The following is an 11,974-nucleotide window of genomic DNA, read 5'->3' on the forward strand; positions in this document are numbered from 1 at the left end:
CGCTGGAGATGAATACTGTCGCTCCCTCTTAACAGAACCAGAGAGAAGAAAACATACATAGAGTATGTAATGTAGGCACGTCAACAAAGAAAGGTGAGATGGATGGATACCCGACAAGGCCGGTCTATTGTGCATTCGGCCAAGAATGACGTTTCCAACTTAGCATTACAAACGCACGCCACTTGACTTGACTCCACATAAGAAATGACACGACAGATCCATAGTTGCATCATGTAATGTAACTACTAGCACAATCTAATAAGTACCGGACGACGAGCCAGCCAACAGCAATTAAAAGTAGCTAGGAATTGTCACACAGGACACAACAAACAAACAGGTACTAGTACACAACATATTATTTTAGTAGACAGATCGACTAGTAGCAGCAGCAGCAGTGTATGTATGCTAGCTGAATCTGAATGCCATGGACGGACGGACGGACGGACCGATCGACGCCATAATCCGTCGACCGATCGATCAAACGGTTGGCGGTCACTTGTTGGGCGGGCCGTACTTGGGGCAGGCGGGGCTGAAGTGCTTGGAGAGCACCCTGGAGTTGAGCAGCTCGATGATGGGGCCGAAGGAGACGCAGCGGGGCGCCTTGTACTGGTTGATGGAGGCGCCCCGGGAGATGGCGTAGTCCATCACCTCCTCGAAGGTGCCGCCCCGCACCACCCGGATCTCCAGCGGCCCGATGGCGTCGCCGTTCCGCCCCTGCCGGTACACCGAGTTGAGCGCCTCCTCCATCTCCAGGCAGCACCGCTCGAACACCGCCGCCTCCGGCCACAGCGCCTCGCGGCAGCCCTTGAGCATCAGCTCCCAGTACACCACGTAGTGCCCCGGGATGGTCGTCGCGTCCGCCTCGCTCGTGTACTCCACGATGCTCGCCCCGTAGGGCGCCAGCAGCCTCGCCGCCCGCTCCACCGCCGCCTGCAGCTCCGCCTCGTCCGTCTTGTCCGAGTCGATGCTGAGCAGCACGTTCTTGCGCCGCACGAACCTGAACTGCGGCGCCGCGTTGTGGAACCCGGTCACCTGCAGGATGTCCCCCACGCGGTACCGGCACAGCCCGGCGTACGTGGTGATCACCAGCTCGTACTCCTTCCCCACCTCCGCGTCGGCCAGGTCCACGAGCCGCGGCGGCGGGTCGTCCCTGGACACTGCCGGCGCCGGCGCCTCCGGGTCGTGCGGCATCAGCTCGAAGTAGCCCATGTTGGGCATGATGGTGTAGGAGACCTCGGACGGGTCGCACATGGGGCGGAGGTTGAGCCCGAAGTAGCACTCGGAGGAGGCGTACATGGTGCACGCCATGGGGAGCCCCCCGCTGTAGAACTTGAGTGTGGGGATGTACTGCGCCATGGCCCCCGTCACGATCACGTCCAGGTACCTGGTGTTGGGCCACATCCTGGTGATGATCCCCTCCCAGTTGTCCTTGCCGCACTCCGCCGCCACGAACGCGGCGAGGTCCGGGTTGGGCTCCAGGACCTCGGCCACGGCGGCGCGGATGGACGGCTCCGCCACCTTGGCGCTGAGCGTGCCGGTCTCGATGTCGCGGGCCAGCTCCTTCCAGTGGAGCTGCAGGAAGCGGATGGCCCGGAGCAGGCCGGACGCGAAGACGGCGCCGACGCGGAGCACCTCGGTGCGCACCAGCAGGCCGCACAGCATCTGCGAGTACATGGACTGGAAGGAGTCGGTGCAGAGGATGGCCGCCGTGGGGCTGGTGTACACCTGGTACGCGTCGAACGGGCGGTACTTGAAGTGGTCGCTCTTGTAGTAGCTGGTCAGCACCGGCCTCGCCGGCAGCCCGCCGGGCGTCTTGGTCTCCGACTTGATGAAGAGGAAGTAGAGCCCCTTGCCCTTGTCCAGCCCCGGGACGAACCTGCATGCATGCCACGTTCTCGTCCAATCAGTCACTCATGCATGCCATGCTTCCTTCCTCCATCATGTTTTTTTTTTTTGCATTCTAAATTTTACCCCAATTTTTTTGATCTACTTTCTCCGTTCCGAATTACTTGTCGCAAGTATGGATGTATCTAGATGTATTTTAGTTCTAGATACACTCATTTCTGCGACGAGTAATTTGGAACGGAGGGAGTAGCTAGAAAGTGTTTTGTACCACCCCAATTTGAATTTGATGCACGCCTAGCTAGCTAGCTAGCCAGCTAGTGCTAATCATTGATCCGGAAAGGATCCTCATCATATTCATATATGCACCGGCGTAACGATCCATCGATCGGTTGATGTTAACACGACCCATATACATATGAAGAAATGGAGCATTTGACCAAGTGATCAATACACACAGTGCGCAGTTGTTGCACCGTTCTTTTCGCCGCGCATAAATATACAACAATGTTTGTATTGGAACGGTGCACACGGAAGCAAACGGATTTGTTTTTGCGCATGCAGTCTGCGCGCATATCTCTCTCTGTGTTTACATGTATATATGCGCAAGTTGGTTGGGTCCTGTCCGCTCTCCGAATGCGCTGCAGTGGCCTATTCTGGCGGGACATGGAAGATATGGCACTTGTCGCCTTGCCACTCCAACGGCCCGGCCCGGCCGGTTACGTGCGTGCGCACGCAGGCATCATGCGATGGACTTTGAAACGCCACAATGTTATGTTATTCTAGGAAGGAAGCTAGCCTAGCCGGCCCGGCCGTTAGAGGCTTACAAATAGTGGAGGCTAGGGGGAGGGGAGGAATCTTGGCGCCTAAAAAGTAGAGGGATCGCCCAAGGCATCACTGGCGTCTAAGATACAAACACATTATTTTAGGCCCGGTGTGGATGCATGATTAGTTAGCGAGCGAGCGACCTCGACCCAGCAGGCAGCAGTTGCCGCGTTTCCTAGCCAAGCCCCGGGTGAGGTCAGGAGGGAAGCAGGCCACAAACGCATGACTGCTGGCTACCTCCATCATGTCTCTTCTGTTCCGTTCCGTTATTTTTAGCATGCGTAACAGACCATTTCATGATTGATTGCCATACGTATGTATGTAGCTAGCTTGCCAGGAGCTTAACTGAACCCCAGCCCAGCCGTGTATACAGACTTATTACTAGGTGATGTGGTAATTGTGATAATATATATAGGATTTGATTAGCATCTCTAGTAAGTCTTAATTTGGATATGCAGATCGAGCGGTCGATCGAACGGACATTAATATTAATCCAGTCGTCGGTGCAATCAACCAAATTAAGGTGAGGAAGAAGACAAATTAAAGCAAGAATAAGTAAGTAGATGACAGTAAGAAGAAGAGAGGAAGAGAGCACGCACAGGTTCATGACGGGCATGAGGAGGCTGTAGAGCATCTGCCTCCTGTCCAGCTCATCCTCGATCGTCGGCATTAGCTTCCTCTCCCCGGCTGACGTCCCCGAGCTGCATTAATTAAGTAAAACGTCAATTTACCGCCCACTACGATATGAAACAGCCAGCCTGCAGCCCACTCATTCATTCACCCAGCAAAGAGAAATTAAATGAGGAGTAGTCAGTGCTGGCTGGCTGGAGCACGCAAAGGGCAAGGAGGAGGGGGAGGTGCCTGGTCAAGAACTCGGAGATGGGGTGGGAGGAGATGATGTTGGAGCGGTCGCCGTTGGCGATGCGTTCGATCTCCGGCCGCAGGTCCTCGTAGGTCACCACGGGGACGCGGGCCTTGAAGGACTCGCGGTCGGTGCACCCCTCCATGCCGTGCCGGCGGAGGTACTCGGCGCCGTTGTTCCGCGCCAGGATCGCCGCCAGCACCCTCTGCTGCTCGTCGTCGAACCCCTTGGTCAGCTGCTCGATCAGCTCCAGCTTCTCCGCGTCCCGCTCGCACGCCGCCACCCCCAGCGCCGTCTTCACCCGACCCCCCACCGCCGCCCCCGCCGCGTCCGCCGTCGCCGGAGCCATGGCGCGCAGAGCTAGCGAGCAAGGAAGGAAGTGAGTCGCCCGAGCTCTGTTGCTGCTGCTGGGCGGGTCGGTGGGTGTTTCTTGCCGGCTTGTTGCTCTGGCTGGAAGGTTTGGTTCGCGGAGTGTGTGTGAGGAGGCGGTTGGTTACGGGAGGCTGGAGGGGTTTATATAGGGGAGCCGGCGCACCGGAGAAGGGGATGAAGCCATGCAGACGTCGCGGGAGGCAGGCGTGGCCCACGCGGAGGTCCCTGGCCGAGCCCGGCGGGGGCACGTGGGGCCGCGCGGTCGGCCACGTCGGACGGCGGCGGGGCCCCCGACGCGACTCGCTGCCGGCGAGACCGGCAGGGGCCATTGCCGCTCACGACTCAGGCGCTGGAAGACACCAAACCCTGGCTAAGCTCGGCTTGGATGGTTCCGCTTGTCGCCATGGTCTCGCTAGCTTTGGATTACCGGCTGGCTCATGCATTTACCCGACCGTTCCGATTAAACTAACGCGGCGATAGGATAGAAAAATGCGGCAGGGGTTTTGCTGCCCGGGCATAGGTGTCGACGCGCCATGGATCGGTCCGATCCGATGAGAACGAGTTGAGCTAAGAGCGGGTGGGCAGAGACCGAAAGGAGAGACGGGCGGTTTCTTGTCTTTGGGTGGGCCGATCGAGCCATTTGGGGGTGCAACGGACGGTCATTACGAGTTTCCACGCGAATATTGACGTTTTCCAGCATCTTGATCTATTCTTTTTGAGAATTTCCAGCATCTTAATCTATCTCTTGCGTTTCGCATATTTCCTGTCTTTCTGTCTTTCTTTGCTAGAGAGGAAATCTGTTCCTAGACTTTTCAGTCTTGATGAGGACGTGGCGCCGCACTTCTTAGATTGACTCCGTACCGTGAAGATATCTAAGAGTATCTCCAACAGCCGCGCTACGCGCCACATACTAAAAACTAGTTTGCCGCACGCCGTTCGTCTGATTTTGCGCGGCCGTCAGCGCTGGCTCCAACAGCCGCGCTAAAATGCAGCGCACGCGACTCGCCGGAGCATTGCATATATGAAATTTTGGACACAAAATAAATTTGAAAATATTCAAAATGTAATGAATATGACATATAAATTTTCACACAAACAAGTTAATAAATAAAAGTTCATGCCCACAAGTTCAAAATCATGCCCATAAGTTCATCCAACCAAGTTCAAGATACAAACGAAAGACACATCAATCCTCCTCCTCGTCTTCGTCCTCATCTTCGGAAGACGATTCTGCCTCCTCCGCAGATGATTCTTCCCCCCTCTCCTCATCGCGCACCGCATCACGTGAAGCTCCGACGGTGTTGGCAAGATCTTCAACGGCACCTTCATGGGAATATGTGTGAGGAGGCACATCGAAAGACATTCCGCCCATGGCGGCCGGAGGTGCACCCATGCCTCCCATGAGAGAAGCAAAACTCATGCCTCCCATGGCGGCCATAGCGTCGGGGGGGGGGGGGGGTGCTCCAAAGTCACCCATGCCTCCCATGGCACCTAAACCGCCCACGGAACCTCCGAAGCCACCCATGCCACCCATGGCGCCAAGGCCACCGCCACCCATGGCGCCGAGGCCACCGCCACCCATTGCACGAACCATGGCTCTTTTTTGGATCGAGACTTCTTCACGTGAAAGATTGACAAACTCCTTTTGCGCCTCATTGAGGTTAGATGTGTCCAAGAAGAACAAGTGCTTCTCCCATTCAAACAATCTTGTTCGCTCCTCATTGCTCACCTTCCTATCCTCCAAAGCCACCTTCCTCTCCTCGGCCGCCACCCTCCTCTCCTCGGCCGCGGCATCTTGTTTCCTTGCCATTTTCCTCACCTTGTTGGCTTCTTTTCTTGCCTTCACAATAGCTTCCATAGCATTTTTGAGCTCATCATCTCCTTTCCTCTTCTTCTTTTCTTTTGCGTCTTTCTTGCCCCCATCCGGTCGTTTTAGCTTCGAGTATGAAACCGAGTTGAGTGTGGGGCTTCTCTTGCCGTCACTTGATGCATCCTCCTCCTCCTCCTCCTCCTCATCATCATTCAACTCAATTGTTCGCTTGCGTTTGTTGCTCAAATTCAAATCATCCAAATCTTCATGCTTCTTCCATTTCTCATCATCCTTCAACACGTTATAGCAATGAGGCAAGGTAAAGACCCTTCCTTTCTTGATCTTCCCCTTCTTGGTTTTCCTCTCCTCTTCTTTGAACAAGTTTTGTGCAATGTGGTACTACATGAAAACAAAGCAAGTTAGCACTTCGAACACCAACAACAAGTATGATGAACATGTATGGAAATGCCACTTACTCTATCGTCCTCATTTGTGCCACTTGGGTTCAACTTGTCAACTGCCTTTTGACAAGCCGCCCACCTTTGACAATCCGAGTTGATTGTCGACCACCGGGACCGAAGTGATCTCTCGGAGCGGTCAATTCCACTCACGTTGTGAACATCATAGTGTTCTTTCATCCGCCCCCAATAATCATCTCTACTTTGATCACCTCCAACGGATGGATCCCTCGACACTTGCAACCAAGTATTGCATAGTAAGATGTCATCGGTGTTGGTGTAATTGCCCGCTCTTTCTTTTGGCGCGTCGACAATGCCCTCACCCTCCTCGTCCACCTCGAACTCATGGTCTTCAAAATGCATGTCATTGGTTTGAGACCAATGCGAATTGTTGGAGCCAACACCCATAGTTGACATGTATGCATCATCGTTGAGACTACAAAGTTTTTTGAACAATGTGAATACGCTTCTATATGAATGCATTCAAAAAATAACAAGAAAAGAAATGTTGATTTTTTTTACCTTGGGGGCATTTCGTCGAACACGTTGTGCGCGTCGGCCGCCGGCTCTTCGGTAGCCGCCGCGCCCGTCCCACGCCCTGCAAGCTTCTTCCTCCTCGCCTTCGAGGTGCCGGAGCTGTCCGCCACCTTGTTCTTCTTCGCGGATGCCTTGCCCTTCTTCGGCCGCCGCATTGGGGAGCTTCGAGGGGGGGGGGGGGGGCGGCTCGGGGCGGGGGCGGCGCGACGCCACCCGCCGCCGAGGTCATCCGCGGCGGCATGAAGAGGGTGCGCGCGAGGCCGATGGTCGGAGGAGCTCCGGCGGAGGCGAGGCCAACGCCTCCCGCGCTAGGGTTTGCGGCGGCGGTGGATGGGTCGCGGCTATAGGATGGGGTGAGCGGGGTGCCGGCGCGTGCGCCCATGGGGTGCAGTTCGCCGGCGCCGGCGCGTGGGGCGTAGGAGGCGGAGAGAAGAGAGTGCGGCGCGAGCACTCGAGTGTGCCGCGCGCGGAAGCGGGCGCCCCAAATACACCATGCGAGATAGCGAATCGGACAGCGCGCCCAACTCCTTATACCGCGCACGCGGTTATTGCGCGCCGCTGGAGACACCCGGCGGGTTGCGCGCGTGCTAAAATGGCCAAATTTGCGGCGCGGCGCTTGTTTAGTGCGGCTGTTGGAGATGTTCTAATACCTCTATATCTATATTATATCTTCTTATTTACGGGTATCTATATCTATATTTATATCCAAATGATAAGCGCCACACGAGTGATACAAAACAATCCTGCCCTGACATTTTTTATAACTAAAGTTGCAATCTGAAAAGAAAAATGAACTCATAGAAAAACTGTAACTTGCCATTCTAAAAGAAAGTTACCATGCTTGACTACTAAAGTTACCATCCTCGCGCCACTAAGCGTGTCATGAAAAACGTTCGGAGTTGCCATGTGTATGTGTTCATGCCACGCGTGTGTCACTTATCAGCGTCCTATTTATATCTATATATCCATCTATACCTTATTTAGGGATATATCTATCTATGCCTATTTTTTACTAATAAAACAAGATGCATTTCTCTGAATTTTTGGTCCGTTCATCATATAAATTATTTTCTCCCGTGACGACCGGCTTCACACTTTCCTTCAATTAGGTTGCAGGAAAATAAATAAATTAGCGTCTTCTTTGTAAACTACACTCCGAGTAGGTCGATTGCAATTACACAATGCTTGCCGTGTTGGGTCTAAAAAAACCCGTCAACTCAATAAACCGGCTCTTCCTGTTATCACTAAAAATAGTATCACCTCATCCCTTAGAGCCAAAACCATCAATTTATATACTTCTTGGATTTACCTATTATCGGTCAACTCAATAAGTCGGCTTGACAATCAATAGGCGGAGGATGAGGATAATGACGTGAGAAGAAGAGAACGAGTCCCGCTAAATGAAGAATTGAATATGCTGTCCTATGCGGGATAATTAAGTGGTGCACAATTAAATGACTTGCTTCATAATTAAAGGAGGTTGCACATTGTGCATATTTGGATTCAGTAAGTGGTGCGTAATTAGACAGAAGGTGGACGAAGGACTGCATTGATGAATGCGAAGAACCTCGTTGTCCGGGTACTAGAGGAGCTCTCTGAGGGAGAGAAGAAGGACAGTGGAGTGGGACAAATGGAAATAAGTGGACACATAATACATGTAACAATGTCTCCAGTTGCAATGCACGGGCATTAGTGCTAGTCTTTAATAAACTATTAAAGTGGATTAAGGGAGAGGGTGGGCCAGGTAGAAGGTACAATCCCAAACTCACCTTCAATATATTTTTAATTTGATTCTTCTAACCATTGGATTTCAATCAGCACTTGAGCGTTGTCTTCTTTCTCTCGGCCTCCTCCTCTCCCTCAACCCGATCAGTCGCCTACCTCATAGGGCTCCGGTTGTGACGCCTCCGCTCGCCCCATCCCCCCGCCTCTGGCGAGGTAGCTATCTAATCAGAGCGGTGATAAGAGCTAGCCTATTTTCTTGCCTCTGCCACCAAGCTTGGTCTCGTCGGGCACTCCATAATTACCTGAGTCGCCCCCATCTCAGCCTCGACGCTCCTTCCCCTTTCTCCTTTCTTATTCTATCAAATTTGGCTTACACCAAAATTGTTTTGAGGCAATGCAACCTAAGATATCCCACACTTCTATCCATGTGTAGAATTAACAAACTTTTTCCGACAAAGGGTGATTTTATTGTCTCAAAATAAAACACCAAGAAGATACATAACACAACGGGCACACACCCGACCTATGCATTACTAGGATGCACACAGTCAACACCAACCCACACACACGCTGGCAACTAGCGAAGTTACATAAGATTAAAGCTATGCATAGGCGAGGAAAAAAGAAAATAACCCCAAAGCGATCAGATCTGCCAACAATGACCTTATTTGCACCAACCATCTCATAACTTCATATGAACGATGAGATTCTTCAACAACAACACCTTCAGAAGGGAGCAACACTCAAGCACCGCCGCCACTCCGATCAATGCCTTCAACAAGGTAACAATGTAAGAAAAACATCACTATTGCCAGGTATAATCGCTCAGGTCTGACCTAGACTTTCACCCCAGAGCTCGGAACCGGGTGCTTGATGTTGGAAATATGCCCTAGAGGCAATAATAAAAGCATTATTATTATATTTCCTTGTTCATGATAATTGTCTTTATTCATGCTATAATTGTGTTATCCGGAAATCGTAATACATGTGTGAATAATAGACACCAACATGTCCCTAGTAAGCCTCTAGTTGACTAGCTCGTTGATCAACAGATAGTCATGGTTTCCTGACGATGGACATTGGATGTCATTGATACTGAGATCACATCATTAGGAGAATGATGTGATGGACAAGACCCAATCCTAAACATAGCACAAGCTCGTATAGTTCGTTTGCTAGAGTTTTCCAATGTCAAGTATCTTTTCCTTAGACCATGAGATCATGTAACTCCCGGATACCGTAGGAGTGCTTTGGGTGTACCAAACGTCACAACGTAACTGGGTGACTATAAAGGTATACTACGGGTATCTCCGAAAGTGTCTGTTAGGTTGACACGGATCAAGACTGGGATTTGTCACTCCGTGTGACGGAGAGGTATCACTGGGCCCACTCGGTAATGCATCATCATAATGAGCTCAAAGTGACCAAGTGTCTGGTCACGGGATCATGTATTACGGTACGAGTAAAGTGACTTGCCGGTAACGAGATTGAACGAGGTATAGGGATACCGATGATCGAATCTCGGGTAAGTAACATACCTATTGACAAAGGGAATTGTATACGGGGTTGATTGAATCCTCGACATCGTGGTTCATCCGATGAGATCATCGAGGAGCATGTGGGAGCCAACATGGGTATCCAGATCCCGCTGTTGGTTATTGACCGGAGAGCGATCTCGGTCATGTCTACATGTCTCCCGAACCCGTAGGGTCTACACACTTAAGGTTCGGTGACGCTAGGGTTGTAGGGATATGTATATGCAGTAACCCGAATGTTGTCTGGAGTCCCGGATGAGATCCCGGACGTCACGAGGAGTTCCGGAATGGTCCGGAGGTAAAGAATTAAATATAGGAAGTGCTATTTCGGCCGTCGGGACAAGTTTCGGGGTCACCGGTATTGTACCGGGACCACCGGAAATGTCCCGGGGGTCCACCAGGTGGGGCCACCTGCCCCGGGGGCCACATGGGCTGTAGGGGTGTGCGCCTTGGCCTATATGGGCCAAGGGCACCAGCCCCAAGAGGCCCATGCGCCAGGAGATCAAGAAAGGAAGAGTCCTAAAAGGGGAAGGCACCTCCTAGGTGCCTTGGGGAGGAGGGATTCCTCCCTTGGCCGCCGCCCCCCCTAGGAGATTGCATCTCCTAGGGCTGGCGCCCCCCCTAGGCTCCCTATATATAGTGGGGGAAGGAGGGCCTCTCATACCACGCCTTTGGTGCCTCCCTCTCCCTCTCCAACACATCCTCCTCCTCCATAGAGCTTGGCGAAGCCCTGCCGGAGTACTGCAGCTCCATCACCACCACGCCGTCGTGCTGCTGCTGGAGCCATCTTCCTCAACCTCTTCTCCCCCTTGCTGTATCAAGAAGGAGGAGACGTTACGCTGACCGTACGTGTGTTGAACGCGGAGGTGCCGTCCGTTTGGCGCTAGGATCTCCGGTGATTTGGATCACGTCGAGTACGCCTTCCTCATCCCCGTTCTTTGAACGCTTCCGCGCGTGATCTACAAAGGTATGTAGATGCAATCCGATCACTCGTTGCTAGATGAACTCCTAGATGGATCTTGGTGAAACCGTAGGAAAATTTTTGTTTTCTGCAACGTTCCCCAACACTTGAGTAGAACCACCATTGAATTCACTCATGTGTTGTCACCACCACTTTTCCGCGATCCCAACAGCTACATGCGATGTGACCCCCGCCACTGCACAACCATCCCTTTGCACCAAGCCATCGTCCATGATTCATATCTCACCGTCGAAGTCAATCACCGGATCAAGGGAGATGAACCCTCCCAAAGACCTTTCGATGACGACCACCATCGTGGAGCTGTAGGAAGTCGCGGCAATACAATTTGCAATGACCACCATCCGGTCGATCTGATCTGGATATCCACCACCAAGTCCTGGACCATAGCGCCGCCGGCCAGCCACCGCACACACGTAAGGCCAACACCTTGACGTCGCGGTCCACATCCAATAGAGAGGCTGATGCACACTGGCCCATAGCACCACATCCGATCGGATCTGGCTGGAGAATGACTCACACGGGGGTTCTACGCATCACCACCCATCCCTCAACGACTCCACATCAGCGTTGCCGCACCATCAGCTCCAAGCTACCATCATACACCCCCTAAGGGAGCAGCCATCCTGGATCAGATAGGGGACACACCTCCGTGAGCCTGGGTGCCCCACGCCACCCGACCGCCATGAGAGGGAGGTGATCCCCCGCAACCGTCGTCGTCCACCTGGGCTTAGCCCGACGACTTCTTCTAGCGAGGAGGGGAGGAGGGGAGGAGCAGTGGGTACCGATGGCTAGGGTCTACGTGCTCCTGAGTCGCCCGCCCGGGGAACAACGTGGGGGCCGGTTCCTCTTCGTCATCCCCTTGGTAGTTAAGCTCGTCACCATCGAATTAATAACCTTCCGAGAGACATAAATAACAAAATTTACTTTTATCACATAGGGAACATAATACAAATAGATAAGTACACTGCTATTTTAATGTGTGACAAACACTCTTATATAATATACAAATAACAAATCCACTATAAG

At 52.6% G+C, this 11,974-nt stretch overlaps 1 protein-coding gene across 1 annotated transcript; it reads right to left on the bottom strand.

Annotated features, from left to right (window-relative positions):
* Positions 1-198: 198 nt before the first annotated feature.
* Positions 199-4,024, bottom strand: LOC125544872 (putative indole-3-acetic acid-amido synthetase GH3.2). Its single transcript, XM_048708651.2, has 3 exons — positions 3,529-4,024; positions 3,267-3,368; positions 199-1,876 (listed from the first exon to the last, which is right to left on the bottom strand). Exons 1-3 carry the CDS (start codon positions 3,876-3,878, stop codon positions 493-495), a joined length of 1,836 nt encoding a protein of 611 aa, XP_048564608.1. The 5' UTR covers positions 3,879-4,024; the 3' UTR covers positions 199-492.
* Between the last annotated feature and the right edge of the window lie 7,950 nt (positions 4,025-11,974).

The sequence above is a fragment of the Triticum urartu genome, chromosome 3A (genome assembly GCF_056163025.1).
Source record: "Triticum urartu cultivar PI428250 chromosome 3A, HENAU_Tu73, whole genome shotgun sequence".
In the NCBI taxonomy this organism is placed as follows: Eukaryota; Viridiplantae; Streptophyta; class Magnoliopsida; order Poales; family Poaceae; genus Triticum; species Triticum urartu.

What these genes read in the sequence shown, in the direction of transcription:
- LOC125544872 (XM_048708651.2), bottom strand. Translation starts at nt 3,878, where the DNA reads ATGGCTCCGGCGACGGCGGACGCGGCGGGGGCGGCGGTGGGGGGTCGG. An exon ending in ATCTCCGAGTTCTTGACCAG is followed by an intron (nt 3,369 to 3,528) that starts GCACCTCCCCCT and finishes TAATTAATGCAG; the next exon opens with CTCGGGGACGTCAGCCGGGG. An exon ending in CTCATGCCCGTCATGAACCT is followed by an intron (nt 1,877 to 3,266) that starts GTGCGTGCTCTC and finishes GCATGCATGCAG; the next exon opens with GTTCGTCCCGGGGCTGGACA.